At 40.0% G+C, this 19,281-nt stretch overlaps 1 protein-coding gene across 4 annotated transcripts in view; it reads left to right on the top strand.

Moving 5' to 3' along the window:
* Window positions 1–6,958, top strand: part of LOC145482696 (UPF0415 protein C7orf25 homolog) — a 19,067-nt gene extending 12,109 nt beyond the window's left edge. For 2 of the 4 annotated variants that reach the window (XM_081461336.1, XM_081461339.1), the window contains exons 8-11: window positions 3,760–3,850; window positions 4,290–4,383; window positions 4,594–4,674; window positions 6,562–6,958. In XM_081461336.1, the coding sequence (XP_081317462.1) occupies window positions 3,760–3,850; window positions 4,290–4,383; window positions 4,594–4,674; window positions 6,562–6,681 (386 nt within the window). In that variant the 3' untranslated portion in view covers window positions 6,682–6,958. The other 2 variants (XM_081461337.1, XM_081461338.1) reach the window with 2 other exon arrangements.
* The last annotated feature ends 12,323 nt before the right edge of the window (window positions 6,959–19,281 follow it).

Raw genomic sequence — 19,281 nt, 5'->3', positions numbered from 1 at the left:
AGACTTGTCTCAAAAACGGAAATTGTTTAAAATCATCACGTGTTTAATTTTTTTAGTGTCTAGTTTTTGTGTTTCGATTCATACGTTCGTCCTATTATTACCATGCTGACTCGTTTTATGACAGTTTACCTTTGATGCAAGTGAATATACGAAATATCATTTATCTGAACTGTGGAGAAAGATATGAAGACATGATTGATCATCGCAATAGCCCTTTTCACGGTTACCTTTGCCCATTTGTACACACAACTTAAGCAGTCGTGAAATTAAAGCCTGAGAAAAAATTCAGGCCTGAACGGGACTCGAACCCATGACCTCTGCGATACCGGTGCAGTGCTCTACCGACTGAGGTATCAAGCCAACTGGGAGTTGGTCACATTGTGAGTTCGTAATATACCCGTAGATGGTGAAGAGTGCAAGTGAATATACGAAATATCATATAGTTGAACTGCGGAGAAAGATATGAAGACATGATTGATCATCGCAATCAAAACCCAACAGCCTGAAAAAAATTCATCTGTGACCAGCTCCTAGTTGGCTTGATATTATGAAAGAATAAAGGAATATCACACCTGGATTAAATAAAACGTTCTGCTTACAGTAGTCACTCTAGTGTAATTTACTCAACAAAATTTTGAATTTTGAATTTTTTTCCTTGATCCGATCCGTGGTCCGATCCGTGATCCGGTCCGATCGAGGTTTTGTCAACGCCGTTTTAGCGCCCAGGTTGTTATGGCCAAGTTATAAACGATATTGGTTCATGCTTTTAGCTGTGCGTATATCAAGTTATGGATGAACTTGGGAAGTTTGGAGAGCACTCAAGAAGCTAGCGTTGCTCTCGGCTATCGCCTTGAGCCACTCTTACGCTTGTTTCGTGCTCTCCAAACTTCCCACTTGCATCCGTAACTCGATATACGCACGCTAAGCATGAACCAATTCTTTACGATTTTTTCGGGAGCTGTTATCGCAATTACCCAAGCCACAGCCTGAATTTTCCTAACTATTGCACCACAGGCATCCCAAACTCACAATTCAAGAAATCGATTAGCCTGCGAGCAGGCTCACGTTGGAGCACAAGCGCCGGATCGCATTGCGGTGTTGTGTTACACTTCAGGCCGTTGAGAATTTGAGCGCTCTACAAGGCATTTAACGAGGGAAATGGGCAACAGAAACCAGGCAAAGTGAGTGTAGAAGAAGAGATTTTCTTAACAATTTAACTATAAAACACTGCAACTTTTTCGTGGGTTCGAGCGCATACTTTATCGACAAATTTAAACAAGTTCCAGTGTATCAGTGCTAATGAAACTTTGGAATAAAATTGTTAACATTATCAGGCATACATGGTTAACGTTTTCTATCGAGCCGTTTTTGAGACTTTCGAAAAAGCGCTTAAAATCGAAAATTGTTCTCAATTTATTGTAGAAATGATGTCGAGAAAAAGTCTCGTTCTAGAGATCAAGAAAATACAAACCAGCAAAACTTTCATGGCTTCAAAACAAAACTTCAAGACACATTTTGGTGTCTTTTGGAGCAATTTCATTAAAATAGCGCTCTTCTTTCAGTCCATTTAAGTTCATTAAACAAAAAGCAGGGTTTGAAATGTTTTCGCGATTTATTCGAACATTATTCTTGCATATTCCCCTTGCCTTACATGGTAATTTCAGAAATCGGCATCAGATTTTCTATAACAGATCTGGTTCGAACAATATTCATGCTTTACCGATTTTCATATTTTTGATTTATCGTTTCCATGGAAATATCGATTACCTTACAACTACACATTCAACCAAACTTCAATCTTTTTCTAAAAACTAGTGTAATTTCTATATCGATCAGAGTAAGGGAAGGTTGGTAAAACGTCAATTGAAAATGCTAGGTATGGTCGAGAAAAAAACTGTATCGAACCACCTTAAGGAATTGAGTCCTGTGTTGAATACACAGGAAGGCTCAATTTGTGCCTAACGTTTTGTTTATAAAACTTTATAAAACTTTAGTGGGTAAAGACTATATATATACAGACTAAATAAGAATATAAATCAATCAATTAATCAATAAAGCCCAAAACGAGAGGGCGCGAACGGGACACTCGGACCCATGCGAGGCGTCCACCCATAAAAAAATAAAAAATAGTAATAATTAAATAAGGTAACTGTGGTGGCACGTGACTCTTTGCATGCAAATATTTTATATTATATAGCACTTTTTATCAATTTTTTATCATTGTTTCCTTGGCATTCGTGTCTCTTAGGAATTCTTAGTTTATAGTTACATTTGTACCCATTTTATTCACTCAGTTGACTTGATAATGACGTTAAGCGAACGTCGAAACGTCGTAGTTGTTTTTAAACCAAATGGTTTTAAGTTTTCCCATATTGTCGCAGTGTTTTTTAGTTAAAAGTGAGTATAGTTCTTTTTTTTTTTATTCAAAGGAAGGTAACATTTTAATTTGTTGCGCGTTTTTATCCATCGTTATTTTAAACTCCATACAATACCTTGTAGAGCTCTCAAATTCTCAACGGCCTTAAGTGTAACACAACATCGCATACTTTAGGTGGTCACGTCTCACTCAATACGAGGGGTGGCGAATGATCCTTCAAAAATTCTGAGTCTCGCAAAATTTTAGTCGAATTTCACGATTTTTATACGAAGCTGTCTCGGAGTCTCGATTTTTCGTAAGGCTAAGGGTTTCAAAGTCCCGATTCTTTCGTTTATCTGTTTTTATAATTGACTTCTTCTCGTCACTTGTTCGAACTAACGTTTGGTCGGGGCGAATCGACTTTGAGTTGGGGCGAAACGACCATAATTCTTAAAATTTCAATGAAGCAACTTCTCCTAAATTGTCTGAATCCCACAAAAAGCTACAAAACCTACCGCAACGTCCGATTCGCGCCAGAAAAGCAGTTATTTTGATCTAGGATATCATAACGTAGTGTGTTATAATCGAATTTCCAGTTTCAGCCGGCTTGAAGAAGCTGCGGGGCTAAAAGGCTCTACAAACTCATTCTAGCTCTCAGCTAAATCTGGGGCTCGAATTTTAAGAGTCTGAACGTCTCGCGCTCGCACTCAAAACACTTTGAAGTCTCGGTCTCATAATTTGAAAAGTCAAAATGCCTCTGATGGCACTCGCATATTTATTGCAAAAGCCTTGCGCACTTTGTTAGCTATTCTATCATCTAGTGAGTGATATTAAGTCCAGTCTGTTTAGCTATCAACAATGATCAGTGTACTGGGGCTAGTAATACCAAAACCAAAACAGAAAGAAGGTAGTTTTCCATTGTGTTATGTTTTGAAAGTAGTGCATAAAGAAAGTTTTTTATTGAAGGCACCTGACAAGTATTTTGTAGACAGTAACCTTACTTTAGAAGAGTTGGAAAGTTCCTCGTAACTTATTATCAAGTTAGGATCAGTTATTCCTAGACTAGTTATGAATTCAGTGGAGTGGAGGCGCGTAGTGCGCTCGACTTTGGATCAAGCGGTCCAGGTTCGAGCCCTGGCCTGGGACATTCTGTTGTGTTCTTGGGAAAGACACTTTACTTTCACAGTGCCTCTCTCCACCCAGTAGTATAAATGGGTACTGGCACATTTAATGCTGGGGGTAGCCCTGCGATGGACTAACATCCAGGGGGGAGTAGAAATACTCCTAGTCGCTTCATGCAATGGAAACCGGGATAAGCTCCGGCCTGGTAGGCCACTTGGCTCATATGCAAACTTAGATATGAATTGGAGTGTGATTGATGTTTGAACTGTTAAAAACTACAGGGAAAGAGTTATTTGCTTGCCAGTCAGCAGTAAGAGATTTCAGTGGCATTTTGAAAACAGTTGGTGGTGAGAAAGAACAAGAACGGGCTAGGTATGTGGTGCTAGGTAGTGTATACATGTACCACGTACACTGTGAGTTCATGAAAAAAATAACATGCAGTGCAATAGTGATTTTAAGTCAATGTACCTATACACTGTACTGTGCTCATCTAAATTTTAGGTTTCTTTTTTAGGAGGCAACGTGGCCGAGTGGTCTAGGGCGCTGGTGTTGTAATCTGAAGGTCCCTCCACCCTGCCACTGGCGGGATTTGTTTCTCGGTAGTCCCGAGTTCAAATCCTCGGTCACGCTTTGTAAATAGCCAACTGGTCTTCCTCCAGCCAGTTGGGATTTTTAACTATGTTACGTTTATTTGAAATATTTGTTTCCTTTGTTTCAGTGGCATGCCTGTAAACTAGTTAAGCTTAGGGCTTGTATAGCTAAGTGCATGACCACTATAATATGATTTACATTACATTTTACACTACATTAGGGCCCTGCTCGAGAGAGTCACAATTGTCGAAGATAATCCATCAGTTAGATCCACAAACATGAAAATAAGTGCAAGTATCAAGGAACGGTCAAAGGTATATGTACGAAGTTGTTATCTGCTCAGTCTGTTACTGATTAACTTCAATAAATCAATGGGAAACTGAGTTCTGGGTTTTACTCTTAATAGAATAGTGTGATTGAGTTACTACTGGAAGTTTCTCTTATGAAAAACTGAAAGTTGGCTCAGACTGACTTAGTTTATAGATGCCCCAATTTAACTTAAAATTATTTAATATGTTATTCAGATTATCTTTGGTACTGGAGACTCATTGAAAGCCATAACCACCACAGCAAATGTTGCGTTCACAAGGGCAGCAGCTAGCCAGGTATGTTGGCGCATAACATAAATATTATGTTATTTGCCGGCTGGGAGGTCCGTATAGTGAAAAACTGTGACCGAGGTCTTGAGAATGCTGCCCGAGGCCGCAGGCCTCGGGTAGCATTTTCAAGCCTGAGGTCACAGTTTTTCACTATACGGACCGACCCTGAGCCGGCAAATAACAGGTTTTTTTTTCTTCCTGGAGTAAATTGGTTTTACAGATTACAATGGGTTTGTTTACGCAGCTCTTGTCATTGAATCGGCTTGCGCGCCGTCTGCTAACGATTTGTAAAAAATCTTGGCAGCGAGCAAGTAACTCAGACAGTAGACAAAGAAGGATGTATTAAAGAACATATTTTTTTCTAACTACCTTATGTTAGTTGCATTTATTTCACCCGTTAAGTTATCCAAAGCTGTTTTTGCGGTGTTAAATTTCGTGCGAAGTTTGAAATTTTACTACAAAAACAATTTCTCTCAGTCTTTGCTTTTTAAATCACTTGAAATCAGACTCTTCTACCGTAAATTGAATAGCACAAAGCGAGGAAATTCGTTAAGTGTATTCCACAGAAATTCTCCTAAATACAGCAACGATCAGAGAGGTAAACTCGACTGAAATTGACTCAGATTTTACGGCGAGAGAAACACAGGATTACGCGCCATTACAGCGCCAAGCTACAGACAACCAAGCAAACTCTCACAACTTCAAAACACTCAATTGAATTTACTTACAGTGACTTTCCTTGCAGATAAACTTTCGTTGACTAATTGTCAAAAAGGCAAAAGATTGACGGTTACCGCTAACTTTTAGGAGCGAAATTTAGGTAGCGGGTGAAAAATCCGGCCCGTGGGCCGTATCGTAAAAAGCTGGACCGGTCACGTGCGTATCATTTACCAATCAAATTCGAGGATTTATTATTCCGGCCCGCTCAGATGCTCGAGAAAAAATAATAACCTCTTACTAACCGAGCGCGAGGGCCGTACTGGGAAATATTGTCCCGAGGTCGTGGCAGTACGACGAGGTCCGTTCAAAAACGACCGAGGGCCAATATTTCCCAGTACGGCTCGAGCTGGCTAGGTTAGTAAGTAGTTTATTATATGGCACTCGGGTCATGCTTGTTTTGAATTTGCCGGATTTCGAAAACAAAAAATACACAGCTTATGACAGTTTCCATGAAAACGGTCCGTATGGCGAAATCCCGACAAAGAAAGAACCAATTAGAACGCTCGGATTTACCTCAAGACTACCTTGCCATATGATAATAATGATTATCAGAACTACAATGCAATATTAAGGAGTTGATGAAAAAGCTTTTGTTTTGAGACTACTACTACTTGCAGAGGCCCCGTCCACACTACGCCGGAAAAAGTCCAAGACGGTATTTTCACTCTGAAAACATATCAAATTTTTTCCGCCCAGACTACGCCGGAGAAATTTGGAAACGCAACAATCACCGGTCATCGGCAAGAAGTTTGGAGAGCTCAAAAGAAGCGCAAGAGTTAATCAAGGCACAGTCGACAAAAACCCTTGCAATCTTAATCCCAAGTGCATCATAACGTGATGTGTTCAGCTAAAAGCAAGAATCAATTGTTTTATAACAGTGCCAGTGGAAATGGTGAAGCGAACTTTGCTCACACCATGAATGTGCACCATTGGATTATGATGCACACTAATATACTTAGTTAATAATGCATGCTTACGAGCTCTTTCAATAAATAAAATTAGTAACAGTATTGAGAATTTTCAGTAGAATTTTAGATGGGGCAAAGACATACCAGTTACATGTACAAGTATGGAAATATTAACATTATTCATGTTTACCTAAATGTTTGCATGTGACATGTACAAAGTTATATCGTGTACCAATTACACTGGTTGCCTATAAAGTACAATTAGCTACAAATGTTTGTTTCTCAGGGAGTTGAATTCAGTGTATTCATTCATGAATCACGTGCCTTGACTGAGTCAAAAGAATCCCGAGCCTCATTAGCATATTTTGAACAAGATGTCACGTGACGGCCAGTGACTGTGACGTGCATGTAAGAGTGGTTTGGATTCACTGTCAGAGAGGAGTGCAAGCTTGGACAAAGCTACTGGTCTACGGCTGAAATAAACGTCCTGCTGAGTTGCAGCTACTGTTATTACTTTAATGTAGTGGCTACTAACATTAAGATGTGTGTCAAGATCACATTGCCGTAAACTAACTATTTCAGTGCTGGTCAAAAGTAATAATTGGCACAGTCCTTCAAAACAGAGAAATAAAATTAATGACGTTTGCTCCACTCAGCAACAATGAAGTTTTAGTATATTATTTTGAGGCATCACTCTACCCCCAGGCAGTTGTTTGAAAACGATTTTAGGATGACCAAAATTGACATATAATAAGTGTTTTTGGGAAGGGGCTTACTTCTGCAGTAAGCCAATGAGACTAATGAAGCAAAGCGTAAACATGAGTGCTTTTTAAATTAAGGAGTTGCGAATAAGAGGTTACGAATTGCAGTTGCGAGCGAAATCCCGCCAGCCGCGCAGACTAGGATTTAAAGCTTAGTGTAGAGGCGCAAGGTGTTCGTAGTTTTAGCTCGTGTGTAAATACGGATTAGCTGGGGAATACAGCCTATGTGGAGGATTAGCTCTCTTACGATTCATCCTCTCAATACTCAGTAAAAAGTGAAAAAAGTTGAGCTGACAAATATTGCAGCAGTATAGATATGATCTTGCTTTTGCAGCGCGTGGGCCTTGTTTTAGAGCTCTGATACTTGGCGTACACTTTTGTGGTGGAAATTTTAGTTGGGGAAGAAATAACTCTCTCGGTGGGTCGGTCGGTCGGTCATTTAGTCAGTCAGTCAGTATTAGCAGAAATGTTGAGCAATTAGAACTTGACATATGATACAAGTTTTTTCGATTTCACACATGTATCCCGCCATTAATCTTAATTAATGTTACAATACCTCCTGTCCCTAAGTATATCCTCGTTAGCGGAAATTTAAAGCGTTTCTGTCTCAGTCTCTATTAGGCGTAGTTTAGACTACAGATATTTAACTGCATTGTTTTTGTGACGATGTAATCCGCCGTAGAAAAAAGGATGGCGATTGGTTCATTTACCCGTAACTCTTAGCGTACGGAAACTTAAACAACGCTCATAAAAACGTACAGGAACATTCTAAAACCTTCAAACCCTGCGTACACAATGTCGATAGCACATGGACAAATACTGCAAAAACATGGCTTTCCTTGTACTTTATGCGCTGTATTAGACTCGCATGGTATTGTGGTAAATGTACAGCCGCCATCTTTTTTCCTACGGAGGATTGAAATACCATTATTATTATTATTGTTTTTTTCGCTGCACACACGTCGGTATTTTGAGGAAGCTTACTTAGGGACGGACCATTAGAAAAGTGATGGAGCGGGGTGGGGATGTGGGGGAAAAACAAAAAACAACAAATAAAAATTATTCAAGGGAGGGTGACTGAAAAAAAATCGGGCAAAGGAGAAGTGAAGAAAAAAAGTTCCTGCGGAGTGAATTGCACCGTCGGCCTTACTCGCCTGAAGGGCACCTTGGCAGCCACTTTCTACTGCAGTTTTAATTTCTTGGTACTGGTGTAATACCCATTTCACCTGGTTTTCTCTACAACTAGGAAAACGGACATCTTTCGATTTTAAGGCTGATACATTTTGTGCGCAGCAACCTCATCATGAACACTGCTAGCCAAACATCCTTGCAGAAAAATCCTTACGGATAACCATGGCTTAAAAGTGATAAAAAAGAACCATGTGCTATATTAAAACCAGCCATCCTGCTTGATTGGTTTGCAATTAAGCAAGCACATACCGTGTTTTGAGAGCCTCGACATATGAGTGATTTCACAACTGACATGTATAAATGACGATTGTGAACACAGATGTGCACACTGGCACGGTAAACCGTAACACCTCCCCTAAGATGGCCACTAAGATCAACGTTGGACAAATGTCGTAAACAAAGTTCAATAATGAATTCCCCAAAATATGATTATTTTTGTTTGAGTATTACAAAAACACACCGGCATTATAGTATAGATAAACCTATAGTTTTAATGCTAGTATGAAGGATCTGGTTCCTGCAAAGAGGTGACCTAGGCCTAGTCATAGTCCATTCATCAGTCCAAAAAGCCGCAAACATTTGGACAAATTAAATTTACATCAACGTCCCCGGCAAATCATTTGGTAAACTAAGGCCCAGTTCAGACGCCGAACTTTTCGTGAGCCGAACTTAATTCGAATTTGGACCGACCCAAATTGTCAAAAGTACGCTTGTTGATTCAGACGTCGACCTTAATTCACCGAACCAACACATCGAAAGGTCAGCGGTTTTCAGGCAAGGTGTATGCAGTAGGTCCGGCACAGGAGGGAGAGGTGAACACGTCAGATTTGACTGACCCTATGATCATGGCCATTATGACGTCACGGCGAAAGAAGCGCGCAAATGCTCAAAATTCTCGAAAATGGCGTCGTCGCCTCTCGCTGATACAACTTTTTGAGGCAGATTTCTCCAATCATTCCAGCTTCAAATGGTATTGTATTTGGATTTCAAGGAGTGATTATCATTTTTCTTTCTTTAGAGGTAAGTAGATTTTAATTATAACCGAAAAATCTTGCAGAAAGTGTATTTAAAGTGTTACAGTCATCGCTCTCGGTTGGAAATATGTGGGGCAAAATTTTGACTATTCGCCCTGTAAAATTGCCCTTTTTACGTGATCGGTAACGTAAAGAAACGTGTAACTTGGTCACAGAATAGCTTATATGTATAGGAGAACATTGTATCTGAAGATGATTTTGAGGAATTAGCAGTAAAAATGATCAGTCCATTTGAGTATGAAATATCTGCGATCTCGTGCTTGGAGTGTTCTTTCACAAAACTGAAACCTTTTCACATATTCTGGAATGGGCCTAGCAAACAAAAATATTATCCACAATGAAGGAAATGAGAACTTTTACAAACAAGAACTTAAGCGTAATTATTTAAATAAGACAAAGCCTGCCTACTGCACAACGGTGGTTAAAATGCAGACAGAGGATAACATGCAGACTGCAGACTTTTTAAGAATATTGTATTCCCATTTCCTTTATATAGAGCTTGTGCTCCGTTTAGCCTGAAATATACGGCACAGGTTAGCCGGTGTATGGTTAGCTCGATCTCTTTATAAATGAAAATGGGGATGTGATATTCCTAAAAAGCCTGCAGTCTACATTTTACCCATGGTTTGCAGTCTAGTGTTGTAAGACTTTTCTCTTCTTCATAGGCCACTTTTGTGCTGCTTTGACCACAGGCTGGTAGTTTGGAGTATATTCAATTTCCCATAGGGAGTCTCAGCAGAGGAGAGAGTACAAGGCCCCATTTATATGGTCTCGGGTACTGAAGGCAACCCCATCAGACCCTTCTGAGGCAACTTTATCGAGTGTTTAATATATGACATGAAGTGGTCCTTCCAGGATTACTTAAGCCTTTTTTTATACTCCAATGCTCAGTTATCCTTCTTCCTTTGGCTTCCTTTCAGTCATTTGATCACTGTGGGGTTTTGTGAGTTAATTTTTATTTCTTCATACCACGAGTTGCCCCAGGTAGGCCCGTCATAGTATTTTGGCAAAAAAAAGTTATCATGTCTACCAGGATTACCTTGGTTATGTTGCTAAGGTTGGCTTGTGTTTCACTTTCTCAACAAAACAGTGAAAGTTAGCTCGTTTAGGGTCACTGGGGCGAGGGCTTTCTTGGTTACCTAAGATCGAATAAGGGGCCTCACTGTCGGCTGCAATTATGTATGCTTATATAGCAAAACTTGAGTACCAAACTCGGTCACCTTGTGTTCCTGTTGCTGAATCTTATTATGTTTACAAAATTGGCACTGATCAACAATTTAGGTATTTGAAGTCTGATTTATTTTAATTCCTAAACAATATTGTAACTTTTCTTTAAGTAAGGATCCAAAAATGCTTTATGCAGAGTGATTGTTGTAGTTTGTTTGACATGCTTCAGAAAATTTTATTTTTCTTTTTTGTGCAGGTGAGGGTGCTGAAAAAAATTCTTTATGTGAAAATCTGAAGACCTCAGTTCAATACATGGATACTGGAAATGAGCTATTTAATGCTTTATAAATTATGATATTAGCTCCATGTACATGACCGCATTGTATCTGCTTGGACGGGACTTAAAAGGTGGATGGGGGTTGGATCATTTAATTGTGAGAATTGCATTTTTTAATGGAAAATACACACTCGAGTTCTTGGTGCTGGATCTCATTAGGAAATTTGTCTTTTAGTTTAGATTTTCTGTTGAAAAGAGTTAGGGGCGATATGAAAACCAAAGAGGGAAGGGAGGTCATATAAACATTTACTGCAATTTTTGACTGGTGAATATTATGAGGAGTCTTATTATTTTGATCTTTTTAAACCTTAAGTTACCATACCATCCTCCACTACCTTTGAAAGACCATTCAAGCAGGTCCCATTTCTGGCAGTACATGCAACCACCATGGAAAGCTATCTATTTATTGTCAATGTACTGTCAATTAAACATTTAAAACCCAATCCTTTGTTTTATTTGCTGGAAATGTACACATATCATTCTCTTGAAGCCAAAAATAAACTCATCAATGCAAAAAGCAACAGGGAACCTGGGATGGAAGGAGCTGGGGAGAAATCAGGCTTGACATTCATGTTTACAAGTACAACCTCTCTGTGACACTCTTCTTGAGAATATTTCTTTGTAGTTCAGTTTAAGCTTAGTGCAAAATAATTGTTAGAGCTGTCTTTGTTCACATAAGATTTATGATGAAAATTAAAAGCAGAAAGTATAAAGAAAAGAATTGATTATCATTTCAAACTTAGAGGTAGTAAAGCTATTACAGTTTGTCAAGACAGATACTATTAGAAAACAAGGGGTTTGGTTATAATAAGAGATCACCTGATATTGATCTTTCTAGCTTTGTCATAACCTTCTAGTGAACTCTTTGTTTTGGCAAAAAGTCGTTTTGGCTTAACAAGTTTCTCCTTGTTATGTTAACTCTTATTGCTAGTGACTTAGCATAGGAAGTATCCCTGTTCATATATCCTTTCCACTTTAATTCACTTGCTGCTTGGAACCAGATTCTGTATTTTTTAGGTCTTTCTATATGACATCCTACGCAGTTGTCTTTTACAGTCTATACTGAGAAATGAAAAATAAATAGAACCCAAAGCACCAGTTTAGGATACCTCTCTTGTCAGAAGTTCAGAAGAAGAAACAGCTTTGCACTGCATGCGGACGCCCGAGGAAACAGATCATTCTCTGATCTCATATTTGACGAACATTTTGACATGAAATGAAGCACCTTTCTGGCAAGAGGTCTGGTCCGTGTTATTCTGAATATCATCCGTTTCATCTAGGTCTCCTGTAGAATGATTTTATATCATTTTACCATCTGAAATATCCACACGTCTGCTCGGAGCTGGTTGGCCTCGCAGAAGAAAATGTTATCTTTGACGGTTTTGTGGATAATTTAGCGCAGAAAAGTAATTCCTTGGTACATTATTTACTTTCCAACCCAGCATATGACTTGATAGTTCAAATGCCTTTGCAAGGGAGCATTTTCTCATATTTCCGAGGGTTTCGAGTATCGATCAGCGGGTCCTCCACGCTATCGTCTACAAAATAATGGGTTTAAACCCACTGATCATTTTTATGCACATGTTAAATGATTCGTTTTCATCACTGTTCGAACGTTTCGTGTTGTTCATTGTTGGGTTCTCCAGATATCGCCCAAGAAACGGGTGCAAAGCTCCACTTTTCAATCGCGTTTTTAATTGAGCGATCTCGAAATTTTGCATGTTTTTGTGCCTTCTGACTTCTAGTTTTTGAACACCAAAGTATTTTTGGACACAATATTAACAGGTTATCTTATTCCTGTGGTCTGTTGATCGCTTTCTTTCAAATTCCTTGAGCAATCATCGGATGAAAAACTTGTCTGGTGTCATTCTTTAGCGGCCATTGAAACTTCACGAGTGACGTCATAATGGCCAAGATCATCGGGCGCGCAATCGCATGCCAACGCAAGCGAAGTTGACCTCTCCCTCCTGGTCCGGCACATGAAAAGTTCGACGTCTGAATCAAAGCCGTTCCAAAGCCGAAATTCCCGGCTGAGCTAGGCGGGAAGAACGGCTGAGCCGTTCCAAATTCAAATAGCCGTTCTTAACTGATTCAGACGCCGAACTTTTTATGTACTTCATTCAACGTATTAGGTTCGGCTCATGAAAAGTTCGGCGTCTGAACTGGGCCTAAGCAGCATGATCACGGAACCCTGATTTTCGTTCATCGCGAATTTCGCCTGCTCTGTGTTTTCATCTCAATTATTGAAGAAGACGAAACTGAAGTAAGAAGTGTAGTAGCTCTCGTAAGCTTGTAATTCTATTTGTCCGAAAAAGTAGCTACGGCCGGAATTAAAAATTTGCGAGCAGCGTGAGCGTGCTGCATAACCCAGAGGCTTGCTCTCACAGACTGTCTGCACATCCGCTTGTGCCGAAAAGAGTTAGATCCTGACCTCGGGTTAAATTGACTTGTGCTCCGGTTAAATTTTACCCGCCGCTGCGTTGTTCGAAGGCAAGTTAACGCTAACCTCGCGTGAACTGAAGGAAAATAGAGGCAAAATGGCGAGGTTGTCTTTCAGTGTTAATAAAACACTGAAAAAAAAAAAACTCGATTCTGATTAGCTAAACCGGAGTGCAGTCTCATGTTACACCAGTGCAAATTTGAAATTAAACAAGAGTGCAAACTTGAAAAACATCGCTGCAAATTACCTGAAGTTAGTGCGGAGACTGCCGACCGTCTTCTGAGGTAATTGAAAGGTTGTCGATGTTCACCCGAAGCCTTCCGAAGATAGCCAAAGGTAATTAGCCGAGCACTTTCGATGATTACCTGAAATCCTTCCGAAAATCAATGAATATCACCTGAACATTAGTACCTCTTACAATCACCCGAACCCTTCGGAAGATTGCCGAAGATCACCTGAATCTGGCCTAAGTGTGAACATTGTTGTAAGTTTTGCGAATATTTCCGAAAATTTTTAAAGATTTTTGGTATACCAGACACACTGCAACCCGCCCAAGTAAACCAAAACTGTAGACAAAGACCTTAAATAGTATGTTTTCTTATTCCACGCGAAGGCAGCGTGGCCGAGTGGCGCTGGTGTTGTAATCCAAAGGTCCCGGGTTCAAGGCCTCCACCCTGCCACTAGCGGGATTTGTTTCTCGGTGGTTCACGCTTTGTTAATAGCCAACTGGTCTGCCTCCTGCCAGTTGGGATTTTTAACTATGTTACGTTTATTTGAAATATTTGTTTCCTTTGTTTCAGTGGCATGCCTGTAAACTAGCTAAGCTTAGTGCTTGTATAGCTAAGTGCATGATCATTATAAATAAGATATACATACATTCTCGTGTAATTTGAAATAAATAGGCACTTGTAAATTTTTCAAAGACTGCAAATTGCACTCGCCCCCTAACAGGTGGAAAATTTAGTCGTGTTTATTTATTCCATATTGCACTCAAAATAACGTGATTACCTATACAGACTTCAAGGGAAGCCATTTAGGTGTTTCCAACCAACAAAAACTCCCTTATCCCGAGGTTAAGTAACCAATCCAAAAGCCCTGAGAACGAGGTTGTGGCTGACTTTGCTTTGAGCGACACAGTTATACCCGTGGGTTTACAAACCTACGGTTAAGAAACTTAAGAGTCACTGACCGGAAATATCGAGAATGGCTGGCCAGGTTAGAAAAATCGAAAATCCTGAAACTTTGCCTGAAGAACGCTTTTAGGGAGCTACTTTCGAAAATATTATTCCGATTTCCTTAGAATTTAAAGTATTCGAGAAATACGCAAAAAACGGAAATATAGCTTTTTGCCTCATTAAATATGCAAAAAATATCTGGAAAATTGACAAAGTTCTCGGTATTCGCATTGAAACAATTTACAAAACTAGAACTCGGGGTAAACTTAGCATAAGAGCTTTACCTTTCTTTCATCTAACAATAGGAAGTTTCAAAATTTTCAAGCATTTTGAAGGATTCCGTCGACCGTCGAAGAATTGCGTTTTCAAGCCCCTGTGAAAACGGCAAAAATTGCGTAGTTTTACGGGCTTAAAACGCATCTTGGTATGTCCGATATGGAACTAAAACAAGTACTGTGCAAAAGAGTGTCGCTTCTACTATAATAATATGGAAAAAAATTTCTGGGCAATCGAGGTTCACACAGGTAAAATGCAAAAGTTCGCGACAGTTTCTTCTCAAATTTGCATAATGCGGTATTTTCAAAGAACTCTATTGTTGAGCACTCTTCAGTTTTTCTCCATTTCTGGGCCATGCTTTGTGGGAAATAGACAAAAAGAGAGTTGATCCATGTCGTTATTACAACAATGTTTCATTATTTCACGCAAGGTACATAAAACTACAGAAAAAGCCCAAAATATAAGTTCAAAGTCACATAGACTAAACACGCTACATGTATTACGTAACTGGCGTCACGTAATATTTATTTTCAGTTAGCTCCAATTGGAATTACCAGATTATTGAGGTTTAGACACTTGCTTATAATAGAGACATAGCAGGATTTGTCTTTCCCGTTTATATAAACTCGATTAGTCTGCAAATATTCGAAAGGAGACTGGTCTTTTAAAGTAAATTTTAGCATGTGTGTCGATTTTGATCTTGATGGAAAACGAAGTACACCAGGACGTAACATGTCGATTATTTCGATAGTCGATAAAAATCGATCATTGTCGATCGTTGTCGATACTAATTAATCGACAAATATCGGAAATCGATAAAAGTCGATCACACAATTTATTGTGATTATCGACTTTGTTCGATTATGATTGATTTTGATCGATTTTGATCGATTTTGATCGATTTCAATCGACAAGTGTCGGAAATACAAAAAACGTTGTACGGCGTAGACATACGTAGGTTGCGGACTGGTGCAACAGTCACAGGTGCAAGGAGAAGCAAGGGGCATACAAACCCAGCGAATACAGCAAACCTAGCGGAGAGGGAGGAGAATCGTAGCAGCTTGTATTTGTCAAATGTTGAACTGAATAAAAACACTGATGAAATAAAATGTCAATTTACTTTAAGTTACTTCTTAATTACTTTGCTGGCCTCGATTTTTTCCCGCATCTAGTCTAAACTTTGGCCCGTTCTGTCCACCCGAAGAAACACGACTTCGAGTTCCCAGGATCTCTCATCTCCCCCCGCCTAGAGAGACTCTGGGAAGTAGGCTGGTTCGAGTTATGTTATAGATCGCGATTTAGTTCAGCTGAAACTGTTAATCGATCATTTCTCGAGGTAATTTAAACATTCTATTCTGTAATGAATAACAGACCACTTGGTTGTTCAGGTTTTATTTAAGTTTATTGTCATACAGATTTACTTTAGAGCTGTTTACATTCGGCATAAAAAAAGTCATTGGAGCTATTACTGGTTTGGTCACTTGAATTTTGTAGCTGATAGAAACATTTGTCTGCATTTTTGTCGATAAAATCGATAATCAGTTGAAAACCTTGTGATTATCGACTTTTATCGACAAACTTAACTTGTCGATTGACAATTATTGACAAACATCGAGTACTATCGACTTATCGACTACGTTTTCGATGATCGACTTTGATCGACCATGTTACGTCCTGAATACACGAAATGAAACGAAGAGGTTTTATTAACGTGATCCAGCCAGACCAAGGAAGCAAGTTTTCTTGAAAATAGAGTAAGATTGTTTGAAATCGACCCCGCGATCTGACCTCGGTTGGAATTCGGCGTAGTCCAAACGTTGCGTTTCTGCCGTGCCAACCTCAAATAAATTTGTCCCGGCAGTGGCAATGAGAAGAGAACAGCGGTGATTCCAAACGTCGAGTTCAATCAGTCGCGCAGAAGATCGGAAGACACTTGCTTTGCTGAAGGCCATTTTAAATGCTACAAATATTAGCAACGGCAGCTGATGCAGGCTATGAATTCAGTTGAGCACGGTACGTAAGAGCACGCCGAAGTCAAGTCGCGCTACCCGACATGCAAACTTTATTCATTCCTCCGGGAAGGGGGGGGGGGGGGGGCGGAGACTCACATAAAAATAACGGGGGTGCTCGTCGTACATTTTAGGGGTTAATCTTCAAAAGGTCCACCGCGAGAGCTTTTGCGGTATCTTTTATGGGGATTGAGCCGAAAAATATGACAGGGGATAATGTGTTATGTAAACGGTTGTCAGTTTAACCATCGATTTTTCCTCTTTCTTTATTATTTGGAAACTATTAAGGCTAAGTGATTGAAGACACCAACAACGACAAAAAAAAAACACTGTTAGAAATATATCGAGTAGTCACTCTATGAAGAGACTTTTCAATTATGCAAAAAAGTTCACCTAGCCTAAAAAACGTTTGTGTTTGCTGGCGCGCGTTCTTACTGCCCAGATTTTTTGTTCCAAATACTGATTATATATATTGGTTAAACTAAAACGCCTTTTAAGCCCGTAAAATTACGCAATTTTTTCTGTTTCCATAGGGGCTTGAATTCTTCGACAGTCCACGGAACCTCTCAAAATTTAATTTAATATAAGGCTTTTAATATGCTTAGTTTATCCGGTGTTCTAGTCTTGTAAATTGTTTCAATGCGAATACCGAGAACTTCGACTCAAGCGCGGCAGTAGCACGACGTTTGAAACCATGCATGCACTCAGTTCGGCAGGCTGAATTAAATTCGGCGCGACTACGTATAGCACGGCAGGCCTAATGCCGTTCCGTTCAGCGCGACTTGGCTTCAAACGGCATGCTTTTGTTATGCACGTGCCGAACTGAACCAGAGGGGCGGTGAATAGTAAATGCCAGACTGCACGAGACGGCGAGACCAGCGCTATTCTTTGCGAGCTCGAGGCATATTGACTTTTTAGATTGCGAAACCGAAAGCGAGCGAGAGGGGCTCAGACTCTTAAAATTCAAGCTCCAGATTTAGTTGAGAGCTATAAGAATGAGCGAAAATGAGGTTGTACAGAAGTCTTACAAAGGTACCTTTTGTCGTAAATACTTGTGCCTTTACACAGTTCCACAGGGAACAACAGATAAGTTCTTCGACTTCGTGGGTTTCATCATGAGCTATCGTGGAATGTGTGTGGCTTTTTGATGAGAACGGAGGAAGTGGGTAAAAAGGATCACACCTTGATTGGCAAACTTTTGGCCGCGTGAGTGGCCGTTTATTAAATCAATAAAGTGTACAGCATTTATTTGCCAATCAGTCATCCCTAAGGAAGAGCTAACCCTTTAAACGACCTCGTTCCCAGCAAAGGCGAGGGTGAAAACCGCTGGCGAGGCCCAGAATAAGACTGACTATGTACCGGAGGAGACGGGGTGGAGGAGGGGATGAAATTCTAGCACGATGCTTTCTTCAATCGACGTGAAGGGAGAGAAAGCGCATCGAGGCATGTGACGTCAAAACCGTGCGTAGTCCCGGAAGCCCCTTAGGCGGAAGTGAGAACGGAGTCAAAACAAGCACCATAAAAACCATTTATTTTACCGGGTAAAATAAATCTCCATTTAGCCTTTTAGCCAGCCTTTGCGAACAAGCTGGAACTAGAAATTCGACTATAGCACACTACGTTAGGATATCCTAGAACAAAATAACTGTTTTTTAAAATGACGTTGCGGTAAGTTTTGCAGCCTTTTGTGGAATTCAGACAATTTGGCAGAAGTTAGCATTAACATTTTCTCGGAAATTTGAAAGTAGCTTTATTGAAATTCAATATCAAGTGACGAGAAGAGGTCACTTATTAAAACAAACAAACGAATCGGAGCTTCGAAACCCTTAACCTTGCAATTGCAAAAAGTCGAAACTCCGAGAGAGCTTCGTGTAAAAATTGGGACTGCGAGACGCACATAAATGCTAAAAAACGAGACCGCGAGACCCGTGAAATTCGACTAAAATTGTGCGAGACCCAGAGTTTTTAAAGGACCATTCGCCACCCCTAACCAGGGACGGCGGAGCTGGGGTAGGGCTCAAGCCCCGCACCCTTCCCTCCACTTTTTACCACGATGACAGTTTATTTTGTTTTAGAATGAGGTACAAATGAAGAACTAAAGAAGAACAAAGAAAACGAAAACCTCGTACCAAATCTGTAGGAAGGTTTTTCATGTTTACATAGTTTTAACCTTTCCGCAGCGTGCACTTCCTTCCCACACATGGGGTGGCTTGTGTAAAAGCGCAGGTCAGTCAGTGCTAAGGCCGTGATATATCATGGAGGGCTGAGAAAGATGTATCAAGCTCACAATACCTTCAGAATATATTGCTGCAAATGCACTAAAAGTACCTGTCATTTTATAGTTCACCCACTAGGTTGATTTTCTTAAAACCTACACCATGGAGAATGTCAAAAATACCATTTCCGAGGATGCTCCTAGACCCCTCTACAAACTTGCGCCGGCACCGCTCGTTCAACCAACCGAGGTCAGATCGCGGGATAGACATCAAACAGTCTTACCCTATTTATCAAGAAAACCTGCTTCCTTGGTCTGGCTGGATCACGTTAATAAAACTTCTTCGTTTCATTTAGTGCATCTAATTAATCCGTTTTCCA

This window comes from Orbicella franksi, chromosome 3 (genome assembly GCF_964199315.1).
Source record: "Orbicella franksi chromosome 3, jaOrbFran1.1, whole genome shotgun sequence".
Lineage (NCBI taxonomy): Eukaryota > Metazoa > Cnidaria > Anthozoa > Scleractinia > Merulinidae > Orbicella > Orbicella franksi.
This window is presented reverse-complemented; position numbering and strand designations above follow the sequence as displayed.